This window comes from Echinops telfairi, unplaced genomic scaffold (assembly GCF_000313985.2).
Source record: "Echinops telfairi isolate 266 unplaced genomic scaffold, ASM31398v2 ScPeMD7_22;HRSCAF=79, whole genome shotgun sequence".
Classification (NCBI taxonomy): Eukaryota; Metazoa; Chordata; class Mammalia; order Afrosoricida; family Tenrecidae; genus Echinops; species Echinops telfairi.
Window position 1 is genome coordinate 3,165,108 of NW_022103919.1, and position 26,702 is coordinate 3,191,809.

General features: G+C 52.7%; 2 protein-coding genes across 4 annotated transcripts; one reads left to right on the forward strand and one right to left on the reverse strand.

Moving 5' to 3' along the window:
• Positions 1 to 1,221: 1,221 nt before the first annotated feature.
• Positions 1,222 to 17,695, reverse strand: GOLGA2 (golgin A2). Of its 3 annotated transcripts, none has more exons than XM_045288496.1 (27): positions 17,586 to 17,695; positions 15,636 to 15,764; positions 14,620 to 14,700; positions 11,771 to 11,995; positions 11,439 to 11,482; positions 11,253 to 11,316; positions 10,591 to 10,644; positions 10,337 to 10,417; positions 9,485 to 9,523; positions 9,196 to 9,258; positions 9,017 to 9,110; positions 8,797 to 8,903; positions 7,773 to 7,831; positions 7,339 to 7,480; positions 7,072 to 7,149; positions 6,818 to 6,925; positions 6,233 to 6,320; positions 5,476 to 5,810; positions 5,087 to 5,200; positions 4,138 to 4,350; positions 3,957 to 4,032; positions 3,268 to 3,356; positions 2,876 to 3,064; positions 2,688 to 2,790; positions 2,488 to 2,594; positions 2,238 to 2,397; positions 1,222 to 2,143 (listed from the first exon to the last, which is right to left on the reverse strand). In XM_045288496.1, the coding sequence occupies exons 1-27, from the start codon at positions 17,664 to 17,666 to the stop codon at positions 1,926 to 1,928; spliced, it is 3,141 nt and encodes a 1,046-aa protein (XP_045144431.1). In that variant the 5' UTR covers positions 17,667 to 17,695; the 3' UTR covers positions 1,222 to 1,925. The 3 variants fall into 3 exon arrangements, with proteins under 3 accessions (XP_045144431.1, XP_045144430.1, XP_045144432.1); XM_045288495.1 differs by having other exon boundaries at positions 4,123 to 4,350; XM_045288497.1 differs by lacking the exon at positions 10,337 to 10,417 and having other exon boundaries at positions 4,123 to 4,350.
• A 266-nt stretch (positions 17,696 to 17,961) lies between these two features.
• SWI5 (SWI5 homologous recombination repair protein) lies at positions 17,962 to 24,310 on the forward strand. Its single transcript, XM_030885164.2, has 5 exons — positions 17,962 to 18,049; positions 18,374 to 18,422; positions 22,006 to 22,127; positions 22,680 to 22,774; positions 24,048 to 24,310. The coding sequence occupies exons 1-5, from the start codon at positions 18,000 to 18,002 to the stop codon at positions 24,110 to 24,112; spliced, it is 381 nt and encodes a 126-aa protein (XP_030741024.1). The 5' UTR covers positions 17,962 to 17,999; the 3' UTR covers positions 24,113 to 24,310.
• Positions 24,311 to 26,702: the final 2,392 nt, after the last annotated feature.

The following is a 26,702-nucleotide window of genomic DNA, read 5'->3' on the forward strand; positions in this document are numbered from 1 at the left end:
TCCAAAATTGGGGAGGGGACGACTCATAGGGGACCTTTATTCAATGAAGGGGGCATCAAAATTAAGAGGGACTTGTACCCCAAAATAGGCAAGTCCATACAGAGAGGCTGCAAATCAGTCAGTGGAGGAAGGATAGGGAATGGCTATTTAATGAGATTGGGGGTGGGGGCCCTATTGGTAGTCAGCCAGAGGTTTCCAAAGGAGCCCCAAGTGCAGCTGCACCAAGTGGTGATGTTAGAAATGCTTCTTTTATGCTGTGTGCATTCCACTCCACAGCAACCCAGTGATGGTGTGGGGTAGTCTAATATGCTTCCCTCAACGAACGTCAAATCATCACCAGACAGTGTGAAGGAACTCGCAGGAACCCTCTACCCAGGGAAGGGCGAGTCACTGGAGCAGAAGGACCCGCAGACATCCTGTCTCACGTGAGGCCCCCTTTGTCTCCAGGCCTCCCCACTTCCCTGAGTGGAAGGTGCAGGGTGAGTCCCTCTGAATTTTGATGAAGGTTCTGGGGAGTCCCTCTTAGCTTCAAGGCTGCTGCTCCCCCCTTTTCTTTTCCAAGCCTTTCCCTTTGACCACGGTTGCTCCTTCCACACCCGCCCTTCTCCCCACGCTGCCCTTTGCCGCGTGCTGGAGCTGCTGTTTTGGGATCTATGAAGCCAACTCACTGCCAGGGGAGTCAATTGGGACACAGAACCACCCTACCAGGCAGGCCACCACAGCCCCTGGGGGGTTCCGACCCTCTGAACTCTTTCCCTGGAGCCAGAGAGAGCTTGTCTTTCTCCCTGCAGAGCAGCTGGGGGTTTCAAAGTGCTGACCTTGCAACCACCTCTCCACCAGGGCTCCTCCCTTGAGTCCCTGTTACACATGGAATCTCTTTCTCAGTCTCTCTTGCTGAGTCATTCAATAGAGGTTCCTTCGCGTCCTGAGTCTGTATGGCCGTTGTCATTCCAGACATCAATGTTACTCTGCTTATCGAGCCCATGGGACACGAGCCCGTCCTCTAAACACCACCTTAAATGCTAGTCTGAGGATCCCGTGGATGGAATACAATTCCCCTCCTGGGCTGATGCCCTTACACGGGTCCTTTCACTCACTGGCTAGATGGAGTGCTATTCTTTCTTCTGGATGCGACTTTACAGAGCTGGTCTTTGGCTGTCACTTTCAATAGACTTCCCTTCGCTTACTGAGTCTACGCAACACAAGCCCTTCTACTAGAGATCAACTTAAATAAACGTTTATTTATACCCCGTATGGCGTAATGGAACAGATAGCCCTTTTTCTACAGGATACCATTATAAATATGTGTCTATCACTTGAAGTGTATCACTAAAGCCCCTACCCTTCAGCAATTCCTGCAGCCCCTCCTACGGATGTCCTCAAGCCCTCCACTTTATGTGTTTATTTAAATTTTTATTTATTTAAAAAAAATTTTTTGCCCTCCCCTTAAATAGCTCCCAGTCCTCTCCACTTAAATAAACATATCCCTCCACCCGTCAAGAAAAACCTTAGCCCGTTTTTAATAGAAATGCCTACGCCCAGGCCTTAATATATTAAATATTTGCAACCCTACCAAGAAAGGCCCCCCCCCCAAAAAAAAACAAAACAAAAAACAAAAACAAAATCATTGCCACGGAGTCAATTGACTCAGACCCCTCGAGGGAGGCCTGCCTCACTTCCTTAACTTTCGTTTTCTGTTACTTTTTAGGGTTTTTTGCTTTTGTTATTTTTTTTTTTTGTCTTTTTATTCCTTAACTTTCTTGAACTCACTACAGAGATAAGCGAGCCTGGCTACGGCCTCACGCTGGCACACCTGTCTCCCTCCCTCTGTCATGTATACAACCCAGCAGAGGAGGAATGATGGGGTAGGGTGCCAGGCGAGGGGTGCCGTGGAAGGGGACATTTCCCTGACCCCATTGCAAGGCTTAGATCATTAAGACCCTCACCTCGTCCCTTTCATCAGGACGATAAAAAAAGGGAATACAGGGACTGTCACCCAAACTTGGGTGATCCTGTGGATACTGGATCTCCTTAAGCAGCTTCAAAATCTGCTGTGCAGTGGAATTTTCTGAGGCTTCAAGGCCTGAGAGAGCCTCTCCCTGCACGGGCTCCACAGCCTCCGCCAGGCTGACTTCTTGGTAGCCTGGGGAGAGAGGCAGGCCTTTGAGCAATGTGCACACTACTCTCCCCTGCTTCTGCCTGCCTGCCCCCCACCCCCTTCCAAGGTCACTACTCACCTGGGCCGTAGACCTCTCCGAGATCTAGGGATGGTGGGGACATAGCTGTGGGTCCATCAGCATCAGCTGTCTTCTGCGAAGAGGCTTGGTACTTCTGGTACCATTCATTTCTCTCATTGACCAGTCGGAAGACCAGCTCTTGAAACTCTAACATTTTTAACTGGAAGGAGAGGTGATCAGCATGGCTATCCCCCACCCCCCCCAGCCTGGCCCCTCAGCCTGCCCACAGAGACCCAGCAGAGACCCCTACCTTCATCTCTTCCTTGTCTTGGGCCAGTCGGCTGATGTACTCCTCCTTCATGCGGTGCCGCTCCTTCAGCACCGCCCGCTGGCTCTGGTACAGGGCAATGTACTCACCTGGGAGAGGGAGGAGCGGGCAGGGGTCACGACTCAGAAGCTTGGGTGCCCTCAGACCCATCCTGCCCACACCCGTGCCAGTCCCCTGCTCACCAATCGTGTCAGTCTCTCCGGATAACTGCACACAGCGGTGCTCCAGCTGCTCCAGGCGCTCTTGCAAGTCTACCTTCTCTCTCATGACCACGGAGAAGCGTCCCTGGAGCCCAAACACCAGCGTCAGGGGACTGCAGCGTCCTCCCCCCACCCTCTGGGCCGAGGCCAGGAGGCGTTGACTCACTCACCTGTAGCTTCTCCATGGCTTCCTGGAGGTTCTGGTGGGTCTCCCCAGATGAGCCGTTCTCCCCAGTCCTGGGGAGCGGAGCTTCCAAATGAGCCAATTGCAGGCAGTGCAACTCTTGTTTTTTGAGCTCCTCCCTCAGCCGGGCCTGCTCTTCTTCTGCACTGGTTAGAGCCGCTTTGAGGAAGGCCACCTGCAGGTAAGGCATGTGGGTGTGCACTTCCTGGCAGAATGCTCAGGGAGACAACTGGGCAGGGTGGCAGGAGCAGCCCCAGGGCTCACATGTTACTCAGAGGAGGGGCTGGTCCCAGGGAGGTGCGAGGAACAGAAGTCAGAAGGTTGAGAAGCTAAGGGAAGTGGGACAGAGCAGAGGCGCAGAGGGCCAGGCGGGCTCACCTGGGCCTCTTTACTATCCATGTCTTCAGGGATGCTCTGTGCTGGTTCCAGAGCGCTCTCCTCCCTCGTCTGATAGGCCAGTGTGGCTCCTGCGGGGGGGCAGCCGGGGGGATTCTCAGACCACCACCAAAGGGAGGTGGATGGACCAGGAAACTTCTCAGGGCCCAGCTCTGTCACCGAATCACTGCCACCATGGGCCAGCCACTCTCCAGGGCAGCGGTTCTCAACCTATGGGTCCTGACTGCTTTGGGCTTGATTCATAACAGTAGGAAAATGACAGTGATGAAGTTGCAACGAAAGTAATGTTACAGTTGGGGGGTCACCACCCCATGAACTGCATGAAAGGGTCAAGGCATGAGGAAGGTTGAGAACCACTACTCCAAGGGAAAACGATTACTTCTCCTAAAGGCCTCTTCTAGCTCCACTCTCCAAACCACTGGTTCTCACCCCTCCTCATGCCTCTACCTTTCCACGCAGTTCCTCATGTCATGGTGACCCCCTCAAGCATACAATTCTTTCCGTTGCTACTTCATTTTGCTACTGCTATGAATCGGGCGACCTCTGTGAAATGGCCGTTTGACCTCCAAAGGGGTCGCGACCCACAGGTTGAGAAGTGCTGTTCCAAGGGAAAAGTTCCCTCTCTCCTCAGCCTTCCTCCTCCGCTCCCTCTGGACCTGTGTGGTGCTTACCTTTCTCAAGCTGCGCCTTGGGGCTGGGCTGGACCTGCAGCTGCAGGGTCTGTTGGCTGGAAGCTTCCAGGTGCTCCTAAAGGGCCAGGGAAGAGTATGAGAAAGGGCACGGCTCACCGGGTGCTCACTCATAAGGTGCTTTCTCAGCACTGGGGAGCTCCGGCACCCGTGTCTCCTGCACCTCTTGGGTGATCACATCAGCCTCCATCGTCTTCGGGGCGCCCTCGTGCTGGGCCTGCAGCAGTAACTGCTTGCTCAGCTGCTCCTTCTCCTGGGCCATTTGTTCATATAACACCACGTACTGTTGGTAGGCGGCCACGTACTGCTGCAGATGGTTCAGATACTGGTCTCGCTGCTCCTGCAGACCCTGGGCCTCTTGACTCTTGGCTTCCACCTGTGAGAGACTCAGGTGTGAGTGACCCAGAGTGCGCATGGGCGGTAGCCTACCTGCTCCCAACTTCCAAGCCGAAACATGGGCAAGGGAGGTACAGTGCAGTCAGTCCCTTCGGGGCAGGCATTGTGGGGTTCTGTTGCCTGCCCAGGGCCCTGGCTTCCTTATTCCACAGCCTAAGCGTTGGTCTCCCTTGCTTGCCCAAAGCCCCATGTCTTCACCCAGGCTCACATCTCATAGCCTTCTTTCTCACCCTTGTAACTTTAAGCCACCGGCAGGCAGAAAAGCGGAGAGAGCCACCATCTGTCACGTTCAGAGTGTGTACCTGACCCTTGGGCATGCGTTGTCTGATTGAATTCTCAAGAGCTCTCCAAGGAGGAGACTGCTAATCACCCTTGAAAGCAGCCAAGGGAGCTAAAACTGAGGCAGACAAAGTGAAGAGACCCCGTGGACAAAAAGTCAAGGCTAGGCGTGAATCCAAGGAGTCTCTGTTATGCCACCATCTTTTGCCCTGTAATTAGCCTCTAGCTAGCATGATGGCCTATGGCCCGGGGTTGCCTGCTCCTCAGAGCCAGAGGGCAGAGATAATAAAAAGTCATGGATTCCGTTGGGTTCTGTGGTCACTTGTCCCAGGGCCCTCCCCCACACTGCAGCGGCCTGGCTGGCCTGGGCCTGGCTCCGTGTTTCCTCCAGGGCCCAAGCACCTCTTCCTCCCCCAGAGGCGGGGGCTGGGGGTTACCGTCTGCTTCAGGTCATCCAGCTTCTCCTGAAGTTGGCCCAACTTCTTGGCCAGTTCCCTCTTGACATGTTGCTCCGACTGGAGAGAGGTAGTCAACTCCATTTTCTCGTTAGTCTGCAGAGAGAGGTCATCAGCCTACCGGTTGGTAATCAGCAGCCACCTCACCTCCCACAGCTCAGGCCAGGGAGGACACAGCCTGCACCAGCCCCGGCCCGCCCCGCCCACCAGCTGAGCAGGGCCCGCTGGCTCCGGGGATGACATCGCAGGCTCCATTTCACTTGAAGTCTACAGAGACCCCCTTTGACTGATGGGGAAGCAAAGGCCCAGGGGGTTAAGTGTCTTGCCCTGCACCAAAGGACGTGGCAAAGTGAGGAGGGCAGGCTGCGCACCAATGTTATGAAACCGTTCTGCAATTCGGCCAGCTGAGCCTTGAGCTCATTGTTCTGGGTGAGGGCGATGCTGATGGTGGTGTGGTTGCTCTCCATGGTCTCCAGAATCTTGCTCCGATCTGCCTCCTGCTCACGCCACAACTCCGCTATCCGCTCAAGCTCCCTCATCTGCTTCTCCTGCTCCTGACAGGCAAGGACCAGGTCTTCCTTCTCCTTCAGCTGCAACTCCAGTTGCGCCGTCTGCTCCGCTACCTTCGCATGAAGTCTTTCAGTCTCTATTTGAAGCTGAAGTGTTTCCTCTGCGGGGCCCGAGGGAGGCCCTGCAGGGGGGGCAGCTAAGAAAGGAAGCGCACAGTAAGGGTTTCTTGCCTCTCTCATCTCAAAAAGGCCTCTCGTTGGTGCACGGTGCCTAGTCCAGCGCCTCCCCTCAGTCCTGGACCCTTGCTAGTAACTCCACACAGCAATACGATGGCCAACTTTTCCAGCCTTGAAGGAGAACTTTCTATCACGGAGCTCATTTTGAGGCCCCAGGCAACAGTGACAGTGGCTCCTCCATGCCCCCTCCCCAGCCCGCAGATGGGGCCACCGAGGCCAAGAGAGACGGTCAACTCCAGGTGACTGTCAACTCCAGGTACAGGCTTGTTTTCTCCTTCACCACAAATACCCTGTTTGCCCACCCGCTGCCCTGGGGTTTCTAAGCTCCCCTTACCAGCCCTCTGCCACCCGTGCCAGCTCTCAGGCTTCAACCCCAGCCCACCTAGCTGCTTCTTGAGTTCAGCCAAGCTGGCCTCCAGCTCCTGCACTTGAATCACACTTTGGTTCTTCTCTTCTTTCAATGTCTGCACCTGCCCGAGCACAGGGTGGGAGAACAAATGACAAGGGGCTGGCAGAGACTGGGCCCTTTGATCCTGCCTCCCACATCCCCCTCTACAATCGAACTCATACACCCTGACTCCCATCTCCCCGTCTACCTCCACCTCTCTAAACAAAACCCCAGCCGGCTACCATGTGCCCCTCCTGGGCCCTCGTAGCAGAGGGACTTTAGTTAGGAATAATGTGTCACTGTTAGTTCATCCGCGGCAATAGTACACCCCAGGAACGAAAGAGGAACAGAATCAGAGAAACCGGGCATGAGGCAGAGGTGGTGCTGGGTGCTCGGTGCTTCCAGCACCATTTGAGGACAAAGCTACAACTACTCCAAAGGAAGACCGTCCATAAACACAGACACAGTGCCCTCTGGCTGTGCACCAGAGACAGTGCCCTGGTGTCCATCTCGGAACTCAGCAAACAGAGCCAGGCAAGATCAAGGGGCCTCGGGGGCAGGTGAAGTGTCAGGCCTCACCTGCTCTGACAGTTGCTGCATAGTCTGTCGCCAAACAGCACTCTCATTTTTCAAAGTCTCGAGGTAATGATCTCTATCTTTCTGCAGTAGCTTAACAGTCCCCTTGAGCTGCAAGAAGAGGCACGGAAGTTTGGCGGCAGGGGGTGGGGGGGTGGGGGTCGGGTGGGCCAGCCACTGGTCTTCACCTGCTCCCATCCAGCCTCCTAGGGCCACCGATGGTCCTCCTCCCCCGCTTTCCTTCTGCAAGGTCTCACCTGTTCCTGTTCTTTCTCCAGCTGTTCTTTATCTGACTGGAGCTGTTGGATCACCTTGTTGACATCAACGCTGGTGTACTGGGTAGAGAAAGTGGTGTCAGATGGGGAGGCCAGGCAGGGAAAGGAGGCTCCTCATCTCTTCCTGGGGGAGAGCCAATGGCCGGGCCGGAAGAGGGTCCAAATTCCCCAGCATCTGGTTGGCGGGGAGGGCGAGGCTGGCTGGCTCTGGCTCCAGATAGCAGAGCCCTGGAGCTCCCAGGCGCTCACCTGCTGGATCAATAGCTCCGACATCTCAATCTTCTTCTTCATGTCCTCCACCTCAAGCTGCAGGCTTGTCTTCTCTTTCACCAGGTCGCTCACTCGCTCTATCAGTTCTGCGTTGTGCTGGGTTAGGTCCTCGTTTTTAGCGCTAAGGCCGGTGCGAGTGGACAGAGCAAAGGCAGAGTGAGGGCAGGCAGGAGCACTTTCACTGCTCGACCCTCTTGTCCTTGCATACAACAGCGGCATTGGGAGGGACCCCAGAAATCAAGAGGGTCACACGTGGGTTGCCTGGGGCCACGGCAGGCATCATGGTACCATGGGACTAGAGCCTGGCTCTGCCTCACCACGCTCACTCATGTCCCTCCCACTCCCCTCTGGATGGCTTGGGCCGCGGGCCACCCAGACCTGCCGTCCCACCCCCTAGCCTGCCCCCATCCTACCTCAGTTTGAGTGACTGCAGCCTGAGGTTATCTCGTTCCTGGGTCAACTCCTTGTTACTCTGTAAGACACAGGGAGTTCAGAGCAAGATTTGGCGGGAGGGTGGGGCACAGCTGCTGGTAACCCTCGTAACAGTAACTGTACCACATCTGGAATCCCACTTTGCTTTTTTTCACTCCCGAAGTGTTTCCAAGCCCATGATGTCCTCATTTCTTTTCCCTGAGCACTCGGTCAGGACGGACGGGGCGGCTCGAGAGAGCTCGGCTCTGCATAAGTCCTCAGAGGCCCACAGAGGCAGGTCCTATTGCTGTTACTACGGATGACTAGCACCCTCACCACTCTGCAGAGCAGGCATCCACTGAGTGCTTTCACCCAGCACCACTCTAACACCTCACAAGCGCAACCCCAGCTGATCCCAGGAGGGCTTACTATTACTATCTCCCTTTGGAGAGAAAAGAAACAAAGTTACTAGTGTCCAGATCACACCAGCAGATAGGGATTTGACCGGCCTGCTCTGTCTGCCTCTATTACCAGGGATTTTCCCCTGCGGCTGAGAGTAGAGGAATGGCATTTTTGTCATTTTAAACTTTTGTTCATTTTTGGAAATAGATATACATTCATCAGGTCCAGAAGGCAGCCGGTGGAGAGATGGAACGTCTTCGAGCCATCTCACGCCTCTTCCCATACAATCCTTCAGACATATCTTGTGTGTGTGTATGTGTGTGTGTGTGTGTGTGTGTGTGTGTCTCACTAAAGCCAGTGTAGTGTTCTGCACCCTCAGAGTCCAAGCACTGCACCCCTTTTTCCAAGGCCCACAACCAGTTAGTGGCAGGGCTGGGACCCGCACCACTCTGGATGCAATGTTTGCTTAGTGACAGCACCTCCCCCGACTCACCACCCAGGAAGCGCCCCCCACCCCCATCCTCAGGCTGGTACTAACAGACCACAGGATGAAAGCAGCAAGGAATGGTGCGCCCTGGGCAGCCAGATGCTCCTTCCTTGGGCTCCCTGGGCAGGTGGGCTCACCTTGTCAGCTTGCTGGTGCTGCTTGGTGACAGTGGAGAGTGTGTGTTCCAGGTCTCCCAAGCGCTGTCGGCACGCCCTCAGGTGGTAGCAAGCATCCTCCAGCTCTCCTGGAAGCAGAGGAACACTGAGAAGGGGGCCCAGACGGGGAAGACCCTTGGAGGCCTGACAGGGGGCCAGGGCTGGGGGAGGGGGGCGTATGGGGGCTGCCCTGGGCTCCCACCTTCTTTCCTTTTTACTGCATTCTGGGTGTGGTACAAGGCTGAATAAAGGTCACCCTTCTCTTGAATCAAAATCCCTATGGTTTGTATATGAACCTAGGAAAGAAAGGCCAAGCAGGTTCGTTAGAGGAGGAAAAATGTTTTCTAGAAGGTCTGAGAGAATGCCATCCAACATCCTCACCTCCAGTTGTTGCCTGAGAGCTACGTGTTCCTTCATCATACTCTCTTCATAGTCTTTTTTATCCTGCAGGGCAAGGGAAGCAACATCCCTCCCTGAGAGGCGTCAAACACAGACTGGCAAAGCACATGCCGCAAGCCTAATGCCGTGACCAGAGACCAGGGGCTGTGTGTGTACACAGGGGCAGGGGGGCAGAGGAGGGGGCCCTTCCTCTCCTGCCCCTGCGAGTGGGCTAAAAGAGCCCGAGGCCTTCCCCGCACCCATCAGCAGCGAGCAGTGAAAACGGCATTACCTTTTCCTGTTGGTCCATGATGTCCTGGTTTTGTTGTTTCTGTGGGCAGAAGCAAAAGCCAGGTGTCTCCTCCACGCCTGGCCCCAGATCCAGGAGGTAGGGGGCTAGGGACCAGAAAGGAGCCCTAAAGGAATGGTTCTCAGACTCTACAAGGGCTGGCACTGACCAGGTCTCTTCAAGTCCCCAACAAAGAGAACTTGGGTCTTTCTCATGGAATCGACCCCCTTCCAATGGTCGTGGTGTCTGGGTGGGGAAAGGCTACTCTCCTCCCAGCTTGTGATTGCGAAGAGAGCAGTCACTCAACAACTGTCTGTGGAGCACATACGACAGACCAGTTGCCTTTCCCAACAGGAGGGGCAGGGGAAGAGAAAGAATCCACGGCTCCCTACTCGCTGACGTGGACATTCCAGAGCACCTGTAACGCTCTCCTTCCCTTAGGTGGAAGAGACCTTAGACCCCATCTAGCTCCACCTACATCGAAAACAGAAAGCCAGGGAGGAGTGGTGACTTGTACAAGGCCGAATACAGGGCAAATTAGGGGCCGGGTCAGCAAGGGTCCTGTCAAACAGGGGTCCTGACACCAGGCAGGTTAGTGCTTCCAAGGAGAGGCAAGGAGGGGGCGCCCCCGGGTGGGGGTGTCTGGATCAGAGAGAGTGGAAGAGAATGGAAGTCAAGAGAAGCAGCCTGCGGTACACTCAGTACTCTGGGCTCCCTACAGCTGAGACGTCGGCCCCTGGCAACCCCAGTGTCCCTTGGTGCCAGGGACTCCCCATCCCCCTTCTTCGGAGCCCCAAGGAGGCACTGGAGCCCAAGACTGGCAGTACGGAACCAGAGACCCCACTAGACTCTTACCAGTTCCTCTATCTTGTTACTGAGCTGTTTGTTTGTAAAGTTACTGGACTCCAAGGCATTACAAAGTTCTTGGTACCGGTTCTGAGGCACATGCAGAAAGGAGGAGTCGGAGGAGGGTTGGGGGAAGAGGTAGAGAGAGTAATCATTAGGGTTGAGGGGGGGTTGGGGTTAATCAGCTGTCTCAGGTGACAGGGAGCACCCAGCCCCCGTTGGGGGAAGAGTGGACAGGGCTGGCACGGTTCAGAGGTGCTTACCTCCAGCTCTTTGATGCTGGATATTGTGAAGCCTTGTCCGCTGACAAAGGATGACTAGACAAGAAAGGAGAGTTCACTTGGAGATGCTCCCGGGCCCCCCTCCCTGTCTAAGCTAGAGGTGCCCAAACCGAGTTCAGAAAAAGCGACCCAGTGGCCCCCAGGAAATGAAACCCTTTCGTAGTATAGCCTATAATTCCAGATAACGTGCAGGTGTCTGCTCTTGCAGCCCAACCTGGATCGCTCCAGTGCCTGGCCCCTCACCCCAACTGAGGCGGGATGGCCCACTTAAGGAAGCATTGCTCTGAGCCCTCCCGCCTGCTTGCATCTCTGCCCAAATGGCATGCTTGTCTCTTCTGACTCGCTTGCCTCCCCAGCTTCTTAAAAGCCATGGTACCCACTTTTCCTGGTTCTTATCTCCACCACCACCCCCGCCCCCGCACCATGAAGCAGCTCTCATCCTAAACTTTCTGCAGCAAGAACGAATGGTGGCACCAGCTTATGGTTCAACTGCTTCCAAAGAGGCGGGTTCGGAAGAAGTGACTTGCCAAACATTACCCGGCAGGCCCCCAGACCATTCAACTGCACGGTGTAGCCTGACCCCACTCACTTAGGGGCATTTTTTCTTTCCCGCTCCCCATGCCCCGCCCCAGGTTGTGAGGTACCTCGGATATAAGCCCATTGAGGTGTTCTGAAATCTGACGCAGGCTCTCAGTGGATGACAAAGGTCTGGGGGAGGAGACACAGAGGTTCGGGAGACGGTAGCCCGACTGGGGACGAGGGGGGCATGGGCAGGGGCATGCTCCAACTCCCTCAGCCCAGGGGACTGCTGCCCCACTGGGGACACTCACAGCTTTTCATCCGTGGATTTGGTACCATTGTTTAGGTTCTGATTCTGTTTGGGAAGAAACACACAAAAGGGCCATTCAATGTCTGGTGAGTGCTGCCCAGAGGCAGGTGAGCCCAGCTCCTTCCCCAGGACGTTCTGCCTCCCCCAACCTCAAGGAAAAGCCCAGGCTTGATGTCCCCACCCCCCACCCCGTACCCCGGGCCTCAGGAAGAACTCTTGGCTCTTGGAACCAAGCTAGCTGAAAAGCAGAAAATCCAAAGTCGGTCCTTTGAGCAGGGGGCTGTGGGTGAGCATACAGTGGGGCAGCAGGTAATGGGGACCAGGGGCACAAACCTGGGGTGTCGCGTCCTGGTCAGGAGCCAGGACTAAAGTATGACTAGAATCAGAGCTGGAAAGACTACCGGTGCCACTGCCAGGGGAGATGGCATCACGAGCAGGTTGCACGGAAGGAGCGGTGACATCTCCACTAGGGTTCTGTCTGGATGGACTGTTGTCACTACCAGGAGATGTGGTAGCGTTCGCAGGTTGCGCTGAAGGAGTGGTGTGATCTGGGGGTACCTGTCGCAGAGCAGAGCAGGGGGTTAGGAGGCCACGCAGGGGAGAAGGCATCTCACCCCCAAGGATGAACACAGAGGTACAAAGCGGGGAGGGCAGGCATTGCTACAGACAGAGTGACAGCCCCACATGCTGGGAGCCACTGTGGAGTGTGGATTTGGCTGAACCACGCCACTCTCCAACATTTTGGACAGCCACCACTCAAAAGAGCAGCTGCACAACCTCCTCCATGAGCACACGGAAAGATGATGCTCAACTGGAAGCTTCTTTCTGCTCTCTGGACGTTAAAAGAAAATACACCATAGCCACCGCGTGGTCATGGTCCCCACTCCCACCTTCTAGTTCCAGAAACATCTATCCAACCCAGACACGGCCTCGGAAGCCAAAGGGGAAACATGTCTGTCCACTGACTCGTGTCATCCTGGAGGCCGGGAGGGGTCTTCTCTCCTGTGAACAGCAGTTAGGGAAGACCCATCCTTGGATCTAGGACTAGGAGCTGTGAGAAGCCTCTCCCTCGTCCCCACCCAGACCCACTTGTTTGGCCAGAGCTCAAGCCCAATCTCAGGCCTAAAATGGAGTCCAGGCCTCTAGGCTCAGAGGTCTCCTCTGATAGCCGAGGGCAGGTGGGAAAGAAGAGGAAAGATGGCTGATGAGCTGCAGCCTGACAAGGGAAGAACAGTAGGGAGCTGGCGCCTGGCCAAGGCTGGAGCTGGGGAGGAAAAGGCCCTAGCTCTCTCAGGAGAGACGCCTGCCTGTTTTCTAGACCGTATGGCTCTGGGCCCTGAAAAGGCAACTCTATTTCCCTGCTCAGAGTGACTGCTACAGAGCCTGGGAACCTGAGGATGAGCCCAATTGTCTTTGCTGTGACCCCTGACCCTGGGACTGCCAACTTCTATGACTGAGTCCAACAAGCAGTAATAGGAACTCAGCAGTTGCCTAGGCATGAGATTTTGGGAGACTTGCGCAGGCTCTGGGTATTAGAGCTAGGACAACTCAGCAGGGGGGATCAACCCCACCCCCTTTAGGGCTTTCAGAGGGGAGAAGGAAAAAAAATCAATTCCCCCTAACGTTTTCTAGTTCGTCCCTGTACCTTCCATATGTACATAACTCTCAGGGAGTGTTTTGCGAAACAACTTACTCCCTCCCCACCCCGACCTTGGTGGTTTTAAGCCTTATAACTATTAAGTGCGGAAAAAAGTTTCCTCCTCTTCAGAATGCACCGTCTTAGATTTCTTCTCTCACCATATCCCCCATTTGTGGACATCTCTGTTCTGGTCAGGATGCCCCAGCACAGGCCTGCCTGACTGGAGCAGCAAATGCCCCTGGGAAATAGGTACTGATGGAGAAGTTTCAAAGCAGCCAAAGCCAGATGCAGGGCTCTTCAGTTCCCAAGGACAGGAAAACTCGAGCACAGAAGCCTCAGCTACTTGGAGCAGCCTAATCTTGTCCTGAGAAGAAAACAGAGGCGCTCAAGACCCACTAAGCACGGGTCACTGACTGAGCGAAAGCAAGATCCAGTTTTAGGAAGCCTGTAGGCCTGTGCCCACCTTACCATGACATGCCACCACTCTGCGGAGGCCACAGTGTCCGTTGCAGCATTTTGACTAGTGACAGAAATCAACGATCTTCCTAAGGCGGGCCTGCAGCCCTAGCTGAGTCTGGCCGGGGGCCGGCCTGATTCTGGCTTAGCAGAAGTCTCCTGAGCAAGTTGGCCAGGGAGGAATTGCCAACATCACATCTGGAGGAGCTTGTCACCTCGTCCTGGGCACTTGCAGTTCCCTGCCTTCCTCTATGAGCACCGACGGCTGCACCCTACCTGTTCACCCCTCTGCCTGAAATCCCCCATTCACCACATGGTACCCACCACTAAACAAGCTGGCTCCGAGCCCATTCAAAGCCCTTCACTGGGCTTTTAAACGTCACTGCATTCTCTCCGAATGCTCATTTCAGAGGAGGCGGCCTCCACCCACAATCGTGGACTTTCTCCAGCCTGGAGATTCTCAAGGCCCCAGGGCACATGCGTGTCCGGCTGAGTTTTAAGTGATCAGCAGAGGCAGAATGTCATGGTCACTCATCTGTTCGGTTAACCTCACATCCTTTAAAGCCCTTTCCTCTGGGGGAGCGAGGGGGCACAAACAGACAAACAAGTGTGGTGCTTGCAGTTTGAAGCAAACTCATGTTCCCATCTTATGGCATCCACACTCACACCAGAAAGAAAAAAACACACACTTCTCCAGAGTCTACCAGTTTCCTTTGGAGCCAAAGGCTGGAGGGCAGGATCCAAAGATTCCTGCTTAGTTTTTCCGCTCTTCGGGACTGAAAGCACTCAGCCTGGAGGCTTGAAAAGTCCAACCCCCACATTCTCGCTCTGGACGATGTTCCCTCATGACTTTGAACTTTCAAGATTGCACCTCACCTCCTCCAAGATGACAAAAGCTGTGGATCTAAGGTAAAACCCAGAACAAAACCATCATCAACCAAGCAGGTGAAAAGCGGACATGAATAGGCCGGAGTTAATGACAGCAACATAAAATATGCCACAAGCAAAGCAGCAGCGAATCAGAAAGCCGCAGGGGCGTGCACAGCGTGGAGAGCGCGCAGGCAGAGATATCTTGGCACGGCCTCACCTTCCACTTGTCCAATGGGGATAGCACTACCCCATTGGAGCGGTTAAGGTCGGATACCAGCACCTTCAGAATGTCCTCAATCTACAGGAGGCGAAAGGAAAAACAAGGGCAAGGGGAAGAGAGAGAGAACTGGCTTAGGAAGAGACAAAAACTCAGAGGAGGAAGAGGAGAGTGGGATGTTGAAGACTCTCCGGGGAGGGCATCAACACCACGGCCTGCATCCCCCTGCTCAACAGCCAGAGGCAGGAGTCATGTGAACGAGCAGAAAGGCCCACTGAGACGTGGTCAAGGCCCACTGAGGGGTGGGTTGGGAAGTTGTTGGGGAGTCACCTAACGAATGGAGCGCTTTGGTGAATTTGCTCACTGGACCCTCTCCTTGGGTCTGGGCTGCCGGGGATGAATCTGGCAGGCCTGCAGATCCCCGGCTCTGTTTTAAAAACCGGACCTTTGAGGAGAGGTTCCACTGTACAAGCGGGATGGTAGGGAACAGAGAAGTTCAGACACGAATCTGGTCCCACAAGTATCATTTTACTACAGATGAGAAAACTGAGGCCCAGGGGAGAAAGCCATTTTCTTCCAGTCCACCAGGCAAACTGGTAGCAAGCCGACTCAGAAGCCTCATCTTTTCGTCTTAGTGCCAGGTTGCTCAGCAGCACACCCTGGGGCTCTCTGGGCCCTTCCTAAAGGGAGAGCCTCGTGGCCAGAGGCTTTTCTCCTTGGCTTGGCTGCCCCTTGTGGCTGGGGATGAAGAACATAAAGCAGTAAATCAAACAGCTCGGTACTGGACCCTATACAAAAAGATTTACATTACAACTCTACACTTACTTTACAGATGTGGAAAGAGGGGACCAAGGAGTTTAAAGAGTTTTCCCCAAATCACACCCCTAGCAGAAGGAGTAGAATTTAGAGCCAGAATTTTTAAAGTGTAACTGACATTTCCCTCTCCCAACATCCTAACCATCACTCGTTTACGTTAGCACCTCCACCTGCCAGGGGCCAAGCCGGCAAGGACTTACCTCCTCAGATGAGCTACTGTTCCCAGAAGATGTTGATTTAGGGCTAGCTCTATTTTTGATTTTCCGTGTCTTCTTCCTTGACGGTTCCTCCGTAGGAATTCTACCAGTTCGGACCTGATAATCCTTTAACTGCGGAAAAGAAAAGCAGGTGTGCTTCGGTGACTGAGAAGCCCCTGTGTTTATATCCTACATCACAGTTTATGATAAGTCATCTGATGTAACACTGCCAACAACCCTACACAGTGCTGTCAATTTGCCTTTCATGAATGAAAAAATTGATTCAAAAAAGGTTTACGTGACAGATGACATGGCTTTAAAAAAAACGTGTTTGTTTGTTTTTTTTTAAAGGCAATCATGAAATTTTAACTCAGTCTTCTCACTCCAACTCTAAGCTCTGGGTTTTGTGGTGTGAATCCATAGCTTCCATGAGGCAAAACCAGCAGTAGAGTTGGGAAAGTAAGCATTACACGAGCAATAGTAGTAAACATTAAATGAACGAGAATCGTATGCTGTGGGTGAAAAGACAGTGGAGTCCCTTTTCCACATCTATTGCATCTGTGCACCAGGACTTACTCATCAACGGGTCTCCTGGCAGAAGTCTGCAGCACACTCCGGGTGTGTGCAAAGCTGAAGAAGACAGCTCCAGCTTCGTGTCAGGGTTACAGAGGTATGCATGCAAATAGCATCCCTACGTGCATTCACATGAAGCGGTTTTTCTTTTCGAGCCAGAGAATCACAAAAAAACTGATGCATAAAAAAAACAAAAACAACCCTGATGCTTCAGAAACATGTATCATCGTTTATTCTGTGGCTTTTCATCCCCTAAGCCCTCTTCAGAGCACCCTAAGCAGATGATGATGATTTGGCAACGTTTCGAAGCTATGACGTTCACTTTCCGGGGACCTCTCCTACTTCTACAGAAGATTTCACTCCCAAGAACCCAGAATCCTCCATCCTAAGGAATCAGAATGTAAGATGGTTAATGGGGGTGAGGTGGGTAGGGGGAATCTCTGAGGACAGAAACCTGGGAGAAAAACCAAACCAGTGATGTGTAAACGTGAATTTCTGGTGAAGGGTGGGTTTTTGACACTGTCACTGTAGCCTGAAACCTCTCGGGCCTCTGTCCCTTAATCTCAGCTCACCCTTCAAACTATAAATATGCTCCCCACCCGCGCCCCAAAAGAAACCAGACAGGTGACACCAGGGAACTGACTAGGTCTGAACATCAAAGACCAGGCTCCCTGCAGTAACGAACTTGGGGGGGGGGGGGATTAGGACTACATTCCACCTCTCCTTAGCAACGGAGCTGTTACTCTGGGATGGGGGGCAAGGGGGGTGGGGATGGGGAAGCGGGGGCAGAATGGGACCTAGACCAAAGTCCCAAGAGACCAGGAGCCCAAGGAAGCTTGGTTCAGGGTGCCAGGAGACCACACCTACGCGTCCGTGACAGAAGGGGGGGGCGGAACCTGGGGTGGGTCACCAACCCAAATTCGTCTCGGGGTGACAGGCAAGAGGAGGATCGGGCTGGGAAGCCGAGGGGGCAGGACTGAGAGGACTGGAGGGAGGCACCAAGGAGAACCGAGGGGTCTCTCTTCGCGCGCGTCTCAGGGGCATCGCAAACTCTTGGCCGTGGAGCGATAATTGGTGGGGGTCTCGGGATGCGCTGAGGAGCCGGGATTTGAAGTGTTTTAAGATGTCAGGAGACGAGGCCGAAGCCCCCCCACCCCCAGCCCGAGATCACCCACCCAAAGTCACCCGGCAGCGACAAGCGAGGGCAGGGGCTGGGCAGCCGAGGGGGCGGGACTGGCCGAGAGGACAGGAGAGACACCCCAAGAGGGCTCCGAGGGTTCCCCTGTGTGCCTCAGGGACAGCCCAGCCTCGGAGGCCCCGTGCGGTAGTCGGTGGGGTCTCTGGCAGGGCCAGGAAGCCGGGAATCGAGAGCGTTTTTACCATTTTTCTGGCTCTGGCCAATCTCACTTCTCGAGTCTCTTCCGACATCGCCTCTCGGGGCGGGGAAAACCGGGGCCACATCACTAGTTCCGGCAGCCGCAGGAAAGTGCTTCCGGCAGCTACTCCACAGTTTGGCAACTGAGCCAAGAATCAGGCAGCTGGAACTTGAGTCGTGGGTGGGGCTATGTGCTCCCAGCTGATTGGCTAGTTACAGAGACGTAACAGAGGGCGTGGCCAGGCTACCTCACGCCGTGGAGGAGGGGAAAGCCGCCTGGAGGTTGCGCGCGCAGCTTCTGACTCCTCCCACTTATTGGGGGAACCCGGGATTGGGGGCGTGATTTCCCCTCAGAGTGCGCGCGCAACACATGCTGTAGCTTCCTCGTTTTCACTTGGTTCCTCCATCTGGGCGCTGCCATGTTGCCGACCCCACCAAAACGGGGGCCTGGGACCCCAGGGCTCAGGAGGTGGGCGAAGAGCGCACCGAAGCAAACAGCCCTTTTTCTGACTCCACACTCCAACTCGGCCCCAGACTTGCTTGTCCCCGCAAAAATGGCCGGTTCCACCACAGAACACCTTCAGTTCAGACCCTAGTGGTTGAGACGCCCCCACTGCCATCCAAACGTTTTCTTTCTCGAGCGTCGGGACCGCGCTCCCCAGGGTCTATCTCCACCCCACCCGCCACAGCTGGTCCTGAGCGTTCCAACGCCCCAACTGCCGCTCCCCCATCCCACCCTTCTCCCCCAGAGCCCCCTCAGGCCCAACCAGGCTTCTCTCGGCTTCCTCCACAGGGCTCACCCCGGACTCTCCAGAAGTTGCCGCGGGGCCTTCCGATCCCCTGTGAGTACCGCTTCTGCCCGACCCACCCTGCTCTCCCCTGGGTCCTGCAAGCCCCCGGGGGCTCCTCCGCCCCATCCCCGACGGCGGCGTAGACCCACCTGCGGCCCCTTTTTAGGTCTTCCCCCAGCTAAGAAACTTCAGGTCATTGCCAAGTCCCTGCCCTTCCCCCTCAATCCACCCAGCTTAGTTAAAAGCCTGCGAAAATCCCATCCTCCTCCTGAACTCCCAACCCCACCTCGTAGCTCCCTCCCTCACCCAGGCATCCTTGTCAACAGACCCAGGCCTCTCCAATCCTCATTCTAAACAGCCTTTCTGTTGTTTCTCTGGGGAACGGCTTGTACAACGTGGGCGCCTTCCTTCCCTCCCCCCTTCCCCCTGGGTTTTATTTTAAGGTCATTTCATTGGGGACTCTTACAGCTCTTATGAATGTATGCATGGATTGTGATAAGAGTTGTACGAGCCCCTAATAAAAGGATTTAAAAAACGAAACAATCCATACATCAATGGTACCAAGCCTATTTGTACATATGTTGCCATCATTCTTTTCTAGATGTTTACTTTGCATCGAGCCCGTGGTATTAGCTCCTCTTTTTTTCCCTGCCTCCCCTCTCCCACCCTCTTGACCCCTTGATGAATTATAAATTATTATTTTCATATCTTACACCGACCGCTGTCTCCCTTCCCCCTTGGTTTCTGTTGTTCGTCCTCCTGGACGGGGTGTTGTGTGATTATGTGTCCATCATTTAAGCACGCTGGTAGGACGCCTTGCTCCTAGGATACTTTCCTGGGGGATATATGTTGGTATTGCTTTATCTCAGAGAAATTAGGAAGCCAGTAGCTACTTCCTATGTTTTCTCTGGGATTCCTTGTCAGCATGGTGTCTTGATTCATTCTGATTCATCTGATTCACTCCTTCCTCCACCCCACCCTTTTTTCTTTTTTTCTTTCAAGTGTTCACAAGTCTTTACTCCGCTTACTTGACCTACATTATCTTGTTGAATCTGGCCAGCAACCTCTGAGGCAGGGCCTGTTACCATCCTCTTTTGCCATGTGAGAATTCTTGAGTTTCAGAGAGCTGAAGCAGTTTCCGTCCAGAGCCTGAGGTCTGGTCCCCTCTGCTTTCTCTCGGCCTCTCTGATGAAGGTGCTTCACCTTGGTCTCCTTGGCTTTCTCTCTACCTGTTTGCCTGCCTGCTCTGCCTCCTACTTTTTTCTCTCCAGCCTGGCCTCTCTTTGGACATTTAGACATTTGACATTTGGTTCTAGGGTTTACATTTAGGCCATTAATCCATCTTGAGTTAGTTTTGTTACATGGTATGATATATGGATTCTGTTTCATTCTTTTGCAGGTGGAAATCAAATTTTTTCCAGAACTGTTATTGAAAGGGCTATCTCTCTCCCACTTAATGTGTTTTACTCCTTTATCACAAATTAGATACTTGACTGTATTTCTGGGTCCTTAATTCTAATCCATTGGTCCTCATGTGTATTATACCAGTACCAAGATTTTTTTATTACCTTGGCTATGTGTAATAGGTTTTAAAGTGGGAGTGAAAGGCCTCCTAGTTTGTTTTTTAACTGTGTCTTATTTATCCTGTTTCTTTCCTTTCTACATAAAGTTGGTAATTAGTTTTCCCATTTCTTTGAAGAACTGTGCTGGGATTGGATTAAATTGTATTGGATTTATAAAGTGTTTTTTATAATATTGACCTTTTCACTACATTTAGTCTACCTATCCAGGAGCATGGCTGATTGTTGTATTTTGTGTTTCTTGGAGGTCACTCACTCTTTCACTTGACAAAGATTGAGTGCCTACTCTGTGTCATGGGAGAAAGATGAGGCTTCCTACTCCCATAAAGAGTTACCGTTTCAAAAGCCCCAGGGGAAGTTCTGCGTTGTCCTGTAGGGTTGCTATGGAGTCAGAATGGACTCATAGCAGTGACGCTGTAAGCAAAACAGAGGCCCACCCTTTACAGATTTTACACATCAGTAAGGGAGACAGTGGAAATGGAAGAGAAATGTAGATCAGGTCATGACAAAACAAAACCCACTGCCCCTCAAGTCCATTCCAGCTCACGCAACCCCATAAGGCAAGGCCGAGCTACCCCTGGGATTTCCAAGGCTGGAATCTTCATGGAAACAGACTGTTCCAACTTTTTCTGCTGAGAAGCTGGTGGGTTTTAACCGCCACGCTTTTGCTTTGTGTCTAAAATAGGTGGCCCTATTTTAGACAGCGTTGGTCAGGGAAGGGCTTTCTGATGAGATGGCATGAGACCTGAACATAATAAAATAGGGAGCTAGGTGGAGGAAGAGCCTAATCGGGTGTTTTATATTTGAGACTGGGCTACATGTTCCATGATGACTAGAGCCTGCCTCCACATCCTTATTTCTGTGATGAATGGTAAATAGTCTATGTGTTTCTTTAGGTACTTTCCATATTGAATCAGATTTTTGTTTGTTTCTTCATATTTTAATAAGTATACGTTTGTGTATTCTGAAGCAGGACTGTCCATTGTGCTCTGTAATAATAGACAGGTAATTATGATGTTAAGAGTTCCCTGTGAGGGCCTTCTGGCTCGTCTGCCCTCTGTCAGCAATAGGAAGAGGTGGGCCAGTGCTGGCGGGAGAGAGCCCTTGAGTAGCCCCTGAAGTGCTGGTTGTCAAATAGGGCTTCGGACAGCAAAACTGGAGCCAAATCTACAGCTTCACAGGCTCCCGAGGTGATGCCTGCATACAAGAATCTTACCTATAGGAATCACCTGGGGAGCCTGTGAAGCTGTAGATTTGGGTTCATCACATCTGGGTTGGAAACTGACTTGATATCTTCCCCCTAGCTGGGAGCCTATCCCCATGCTTGGCACATAGTGCTCACTCTTGATTAAAAGCCACTGACTTAAGAACAGGCACCAACTGCCTCCTGGGACCTCCTTGTGTAGCCTGTGCAGACCGTTCATCCCACATGGATTTCCTGGTGATCAGCCTGTGCCAATCACTAGCTTATGCCGCTTGGAGAGGGGGGAAGGACCAAGATGAGTTGTAGTCCCAAGAAAGTTTCTTGTTAACTCATAAGATTATAAACCCAGCGATATAGCCATGTGAGAACAGAACCCAAAGAGGTGCCCTGAAGCAGAGCCTCAAGGGTCAGACAGGCAGCCAGAATGGGCCCATTAGGATTGGGTTCGACTGGGAGTAAAAGAAAACCCCAAATACTCTTGGGGTGACCAGTCGTGAGCAACCCAGGCCTCAATCTTGTTCTGTAGCTTCTCAACTTGTAGCTTTTAGTTTATCATTCAAGATAGCTGTTCCACTCCAACCTGAACCCACGTGCCAGGAAGGCGGCTAGGCCGGGGAAAGCACGCTCTCCCGGTTGAAGAGAAAGGACGTATTGCTTCTGATTATCTTTCCCTTGCTGGGACTTCGTCCTGGGCCCACACCCAGTTGCCAGGGAAGCTGGAGAATGTAGCATTTTGAGGGGGGACGGTGCTTCCTACTACCAAGACAAGGAAGAAGACGGGGCAGCTTTGCAGGCTCTGCGTTGTAGATCCTTGTGGTCCGTTCAGCTAATGACTGTCTGTGCTACTCAGCGGCCGTCTCCCAAGTCTAGCCAGGCTGATGGGGCCTCTGAAGAGCTTCAGCAGCTTGACATTCAGAAACTGAAGGAGAAGAGGGACATGCTGGACCAGGAGATCTCCCAATTCAGAGCTGAGTATGTTGTCTTGGGTTCCTTGACATGGTTAGGGTAACTTTCAAGTGGTGCCCCATCATACCTGAAACCCAGTCATAGGAGTTTGGCGGAAAACAAGGCTATGCCTCTGCATGCAGAGTATGTGGGTGGCCTCTCAGACAGGGAGGCTGACAGGCTTGGGAAGGGTGGGGCCTCAAACCAGAACTCCAGCCACAAGGTAGAGACTTGGCAGTCTTAGAATTGACACTTCACATTTGAAGGGATCTGATTACTCAGCTTGGATCACATGCCTTCTCTGAGTCACTCAGCTTTGATCAGAGCTACATTGACCAGTACTGCTAGGGACACCTTCTTAAGGATACAGAGAGCATTTTCTAGGAATGATGGGGTAAGCAGATACTCCTGTCCTACGTCAATAAGCCCCCTGGGGGCAGGGTCTGTCTGTCATCACTCTAGTCCCCAGTGCCAAGCACCTAGTAGGATGGACCTTGTTCGATAGATGCCTCGTTACTGTTTGAGACTTTGGTCATCATTCTGATTTCTGAAGGAGCCTCTCCCTTTTGCTCTCCCCAGAGGCTACAATGTGGATGAACTGCAGGACCACATCTCCCAGCTCCATGAGTATAATGACATCAAGGATGTAGGCCAGATGCTGCTGGGCAAACTAGGTGAGCTGCAGGACTCCAGAGGCCCGGCCTGGGCCTGGCGTGAGTCCCCACATCCCAAGTGGTGACTCGATCTTACGCCCGTGCCTTTCTATTTGCACACACGTGCACGTGCGCTCACACACCACCCCCACCCTTCTTAGCTGCCCCAGTCTCTACACAGGACAGTCCTATGAGGCTCAAAGTGGTATTTGAACACATGTCTCACTGAGCAGGTGGGTAGAGCCCAGCTGTAGCCCAGGCACACTGTCCACCCAACTGGGAGGGAAGGAAACATGTGGTCAGCCTCCTGAAAGCCTCTCGCTCCGTCCCACCCAGTGGCTCATACTGGTGGGCACCTGAATTCCCAGAGGCCCGTGATCACTTGGTATAGTGATCTGCACAGCTTCTGTATGTGTGTCAGCAGTCGTTCCAGAAATGCCTGCCAGCAGCCGGGACTGGGTCCTCGAGGAGTTGGGGGAAACAGAAGGAGGGAAGGGAGTAGGAGAGAAGAGTAAGTAGTTGAGAACAGCTCTGTGGGTAGAATCCAGCTCGAGACCTCCCACTGCCAGGTCGCATGGAATAGTCATTGAGGGCCCCAGGCTCTCGACAAGGCTGGGGTCACTTGAGGGAACCACACGCTTAGGTTTTGGTTGTGGGAGTCTGGCTGTAGATGGCCAATAAGTAAATGAACACCTGAAAATTAATGACGAATGTGTTCTGTGCTATGGAAGGCCATAGAGGGCAGAAATGGAGGTAGGTTTGAACAGGGAGCCTGGCAGTTGGTGAGACACAGTGGTCAGGGAAGGCCTCCGAGGAGAGCTCTTCCCATGGGATGGGAGGGCGGGTGGAAGAGCGTTGGAGAGAGACTAGCAGGAGAAGCAGCAGCGTGGACTATGGCTCTGAATGGGTCAGAGGTTGGCACACAGGCATGCTGAGAGTCCGGAGTTGTCACAGGGGTGGGATGAGACCCCGTTACACATTAGGCAGATGACTTCCACTGTCCTGTGGGAAGAAAGGCTCACAGGAGCTACCTTTCACTCCCTTGAAAAATGCAGTCAGGGAAGAGGGAGCCCTTCCGGTCAAGTGCTGAGAGGCACTCAGCTGTGGGCAGGCCAGGCCAGCCCTGTAAGAGGGGAAGTAGCAAGGAAGTTACCTGAGCCAACGAGAGAAGAAGGTAGAAAGGTTCAGGTGTGAGCACTAACTTGACGCCACAAGTGTTGGTCATGGGTTAGGACAGCGACCGTGGGGACAGGGCTTGGGCCCGATCCCTCCCATTTTCCCTGTCTTCCTTCAGCTGTGATCCGAGGCGTCGCCATCAAAGAGTTATATCCGGAATTTGATCTGGACGTGAATGACTGAGCAGAGGGTGCTGAGCCCCTGGCCCATGACCAGCTGGGACGGGCAGATGTGACTGTGAGCAGCAGTGAGCCAACCGAGACCCCTGCAGGGTTTCCAGAGTGAAAATGTCAGAAGCCGAGGCCGAGTTGGGAGGGGAGCCGGGAGGAAGGGTGGCGTACAGGCATGCGTCCTATTTATAAATAAATGTGTGCGCATCGATCTTGGTGCCTATACATTCCTTCCCGCACCTTCCTGACAAGTCCTTCGTCTTCCTCAGGAGCAAGAGAACCCGCTTTGTCATGTGTCAAGTGTCCATGTGCCGGGCCCTGAGCCTGAACTAAAAGGGGAGCAGAATTGGTAAACCCTACTTTCATTGTTCACTGCGTCATGGAAAGAATCAGATCCCCAAAGTGTGGGATGGATCCAGTCCTCACCTTCCCCCTGCCATCCTCGTGGTGAGCCTCCCAAGTGGCTCTCCCTCCAACCCTCGCCACACAGAGCTGGGGCCGCACCCCCAAGTTAGATGGGCCCCGTCTCGGTGATCTGGTGCTGTGACAGAAATACCACAAGCAGGCCGCTTCTAACGAACACATGTATTTGGCACCGTTTTGGTGACTAGTCACCCACATTCAGGTTGCCAGCCCTAGGGAAAGACTCCCCCGTATCTTTGTCTCAACTTGTCTAGCTTTCTTTGCCGTGTGCCTCCTTGGGGACCTCCGCATGGCCTCTGCCCCCATTGGCGATTGTATCTCTGTGCCTCATCTGCTTTTTTGTGCTTCAAAAGTCCTTGGGTTTCACACAGCCAAGGTAGCCAAAGCAGCCTGGTACGGGGATGGCAAAAGATACGTAGACTAATGGAACAGAAAAGAACCCAGAACTACAGACAACGGATCTTTGACACAGTGCTGAGACATTAGATGGAGAAGAGACGGCCCCATCAACACGTGGTGCTGGCCACGTTGGGAATCCATTGACCGAAGAATGAAACAGGACCCATACTTCACTCCATAGAACGAAAAAGAATTTAAGGTGGACTAAACATCTAAATGCAGAACCGATGACAAGGATCTACATGTGACCTCCTCCCTGGGGGACGGACAACAGAAAAGTGGGTGAAGGGAGATGTCGGACAGGGTAAAATGTGACAAAATAATAATTTATAAATTATCAAGGGTTCATGTGGGGGGGGGGGGGGGGGCGAGGAGGGAGGGGAAAAATGAGGACCTAATGCCGGGGACTTAAGTGGAGAGGAAATGTTTTGAGAATGATGAGGTCAATGAATGTACAAATGTGCTTTACACAATTGATGTATGGATGGATGGTGATAAGAGTTGTATGAGCCCCTAATAAAATGATTTAAAATTAAACCGCTGACAAATGTCCTCATGCAACAGGCAAGAGTCTCAGGCAGAGAAACATAGTAACAGCCTTACCATCAGGCAGAGACCATTGTAATCTTGATTATGCTGGATCAAACTGGGTACTGGGCCAGTTGACCTCCCTATAACGCCAACCTGAATTTGTTCTAGGTATAAGAATCTTTTCCTTGTTCCATGACAAAAATTTCTTCCCTGAGACAATGGACAGTGTAAGACACAAAATAACAACAATAATATATAATTAATCAAGGAGTGTATGCACAGAGATAATAACTGATACAGGGTTTATGACAGATGCAGGGGTGCGGGTGGGAGACAGGGCGGTAAAGGGATCTCAGGAGTAAACAATGAAGGCAGGAGGGAGGGTGCACTAGAATTGATTGTGGTTACACAACTCATTTTAAAGGCAAATGGGGGGTGGGGGAATGTTCTAAAATTGTGGTAATTTTATAATTCTTGATATGATTGAACTATTGTATGATATGTGGATTAGGTGCCAATAAAACTTGGGGGGGCAAAAAAAGATCTAAATGCAAACCCTAGAACTATAAAGATCATCAGTGATCCCCCGAGCACCAACCTCCATGCTCAATGTAAACAGCTCAATCAATTAAGAAATCAAGGTGTGCAAAGGAGCAACTCATGGATTACAGCTCTGCAGTTGGGCCGTGCTCGAATAAACTCTTCCTATCAACAGTACCTTAAATTCTATGCCAGTGGATAAATTATTATTGTAAATCATTTTATTGCCTCTTACAGCTCTTATAACAATCCATTGTGTCAAGCACATTTGTATATATGTTGCCATCATTTCCAAAACATTTTCTTTCCTCTTGAGCCCTTGGTGTAAGCTCCTCCTTTTTTTCCTCCCTCTCCTACCCTCCCACCCTCATGAACCCTTGATAAATTATACATTGTTATTTTCATATCTTACATCTGTCTCCCTTCACCAGTGTTTCTGTTGTTCATCACTCTGGGGGGGGCGGGGCAGGGTTATATGTTAACCATTGTGATCAGTTCCCCATTTCTCTCCCCACCTTTCCTCTACCTTCATGGTATTGCAACTCCCATTATTGCTCCTGAGGGGTTTGTCTGTCCTGGATTCCCTGTGTTTCCAGCTCATATCTGTACCAGTGACCATGCTCTGGTCTAGCCAGATTTGTAAGGTAGAACTGGGGTCATGATAGTGGAGAGGAAGAAGCATTAAAGAACAAGAGGAAAGGTTTATGTGT

What these genes read in the sequence shown, in the direction of transcription:
- GOLGA2 (XM_045288495.1), bottom strand. Translation starts at nt 17,666, where the DNA reads ATGTGGCCCCGGTTTTCCCCGCCCCGAGAGGCGATGTCGGAAGAGACT. An exon ending in CCCCATTGGACAAGTGGAAG is followed by an intron (nt 11,996 to 14,619) that starts GTGAGGCCGTGC and finishes GCTCTGCGACAG; the next exon opens with GTACCCCCAGATCACACCAC. An exon ending in TGGATGACCTGAAGCAGACG is followed by an intron (nt 4,351 to 5,086) that starts GTAACCCCCAGC and finishes AGTCTCTCACAG; the next exon opens with GTGGAAGCCAAGAGTCAAGA.
- SWI5 (XM_030885164.2), top strand. Translation starts at nt 18,000, where the DNA reads ATGTTGCCGACCCCACCAAAACGGGGGCCTGGGACCCCAGGGCTCAGG. An exon ending in GGGACCCCAGGGCTCAGGAG is followed by an intron (nt 18,050 to 18,373) that starts GTGGGCGAAGAG and finishes CTTCCTCCACAG; the next exon opens with GGCTCACCCCGGACTCTCCA. An exon ending in ATCTCCCAATTCAGAGCTGA is followed by an intron (nt 22,128 to 22,679) that starts GTATGTTGTCTT and finishes TGCTCTCCCCAG; the next exon opens with AGGCTACAATGTGGATGAAC.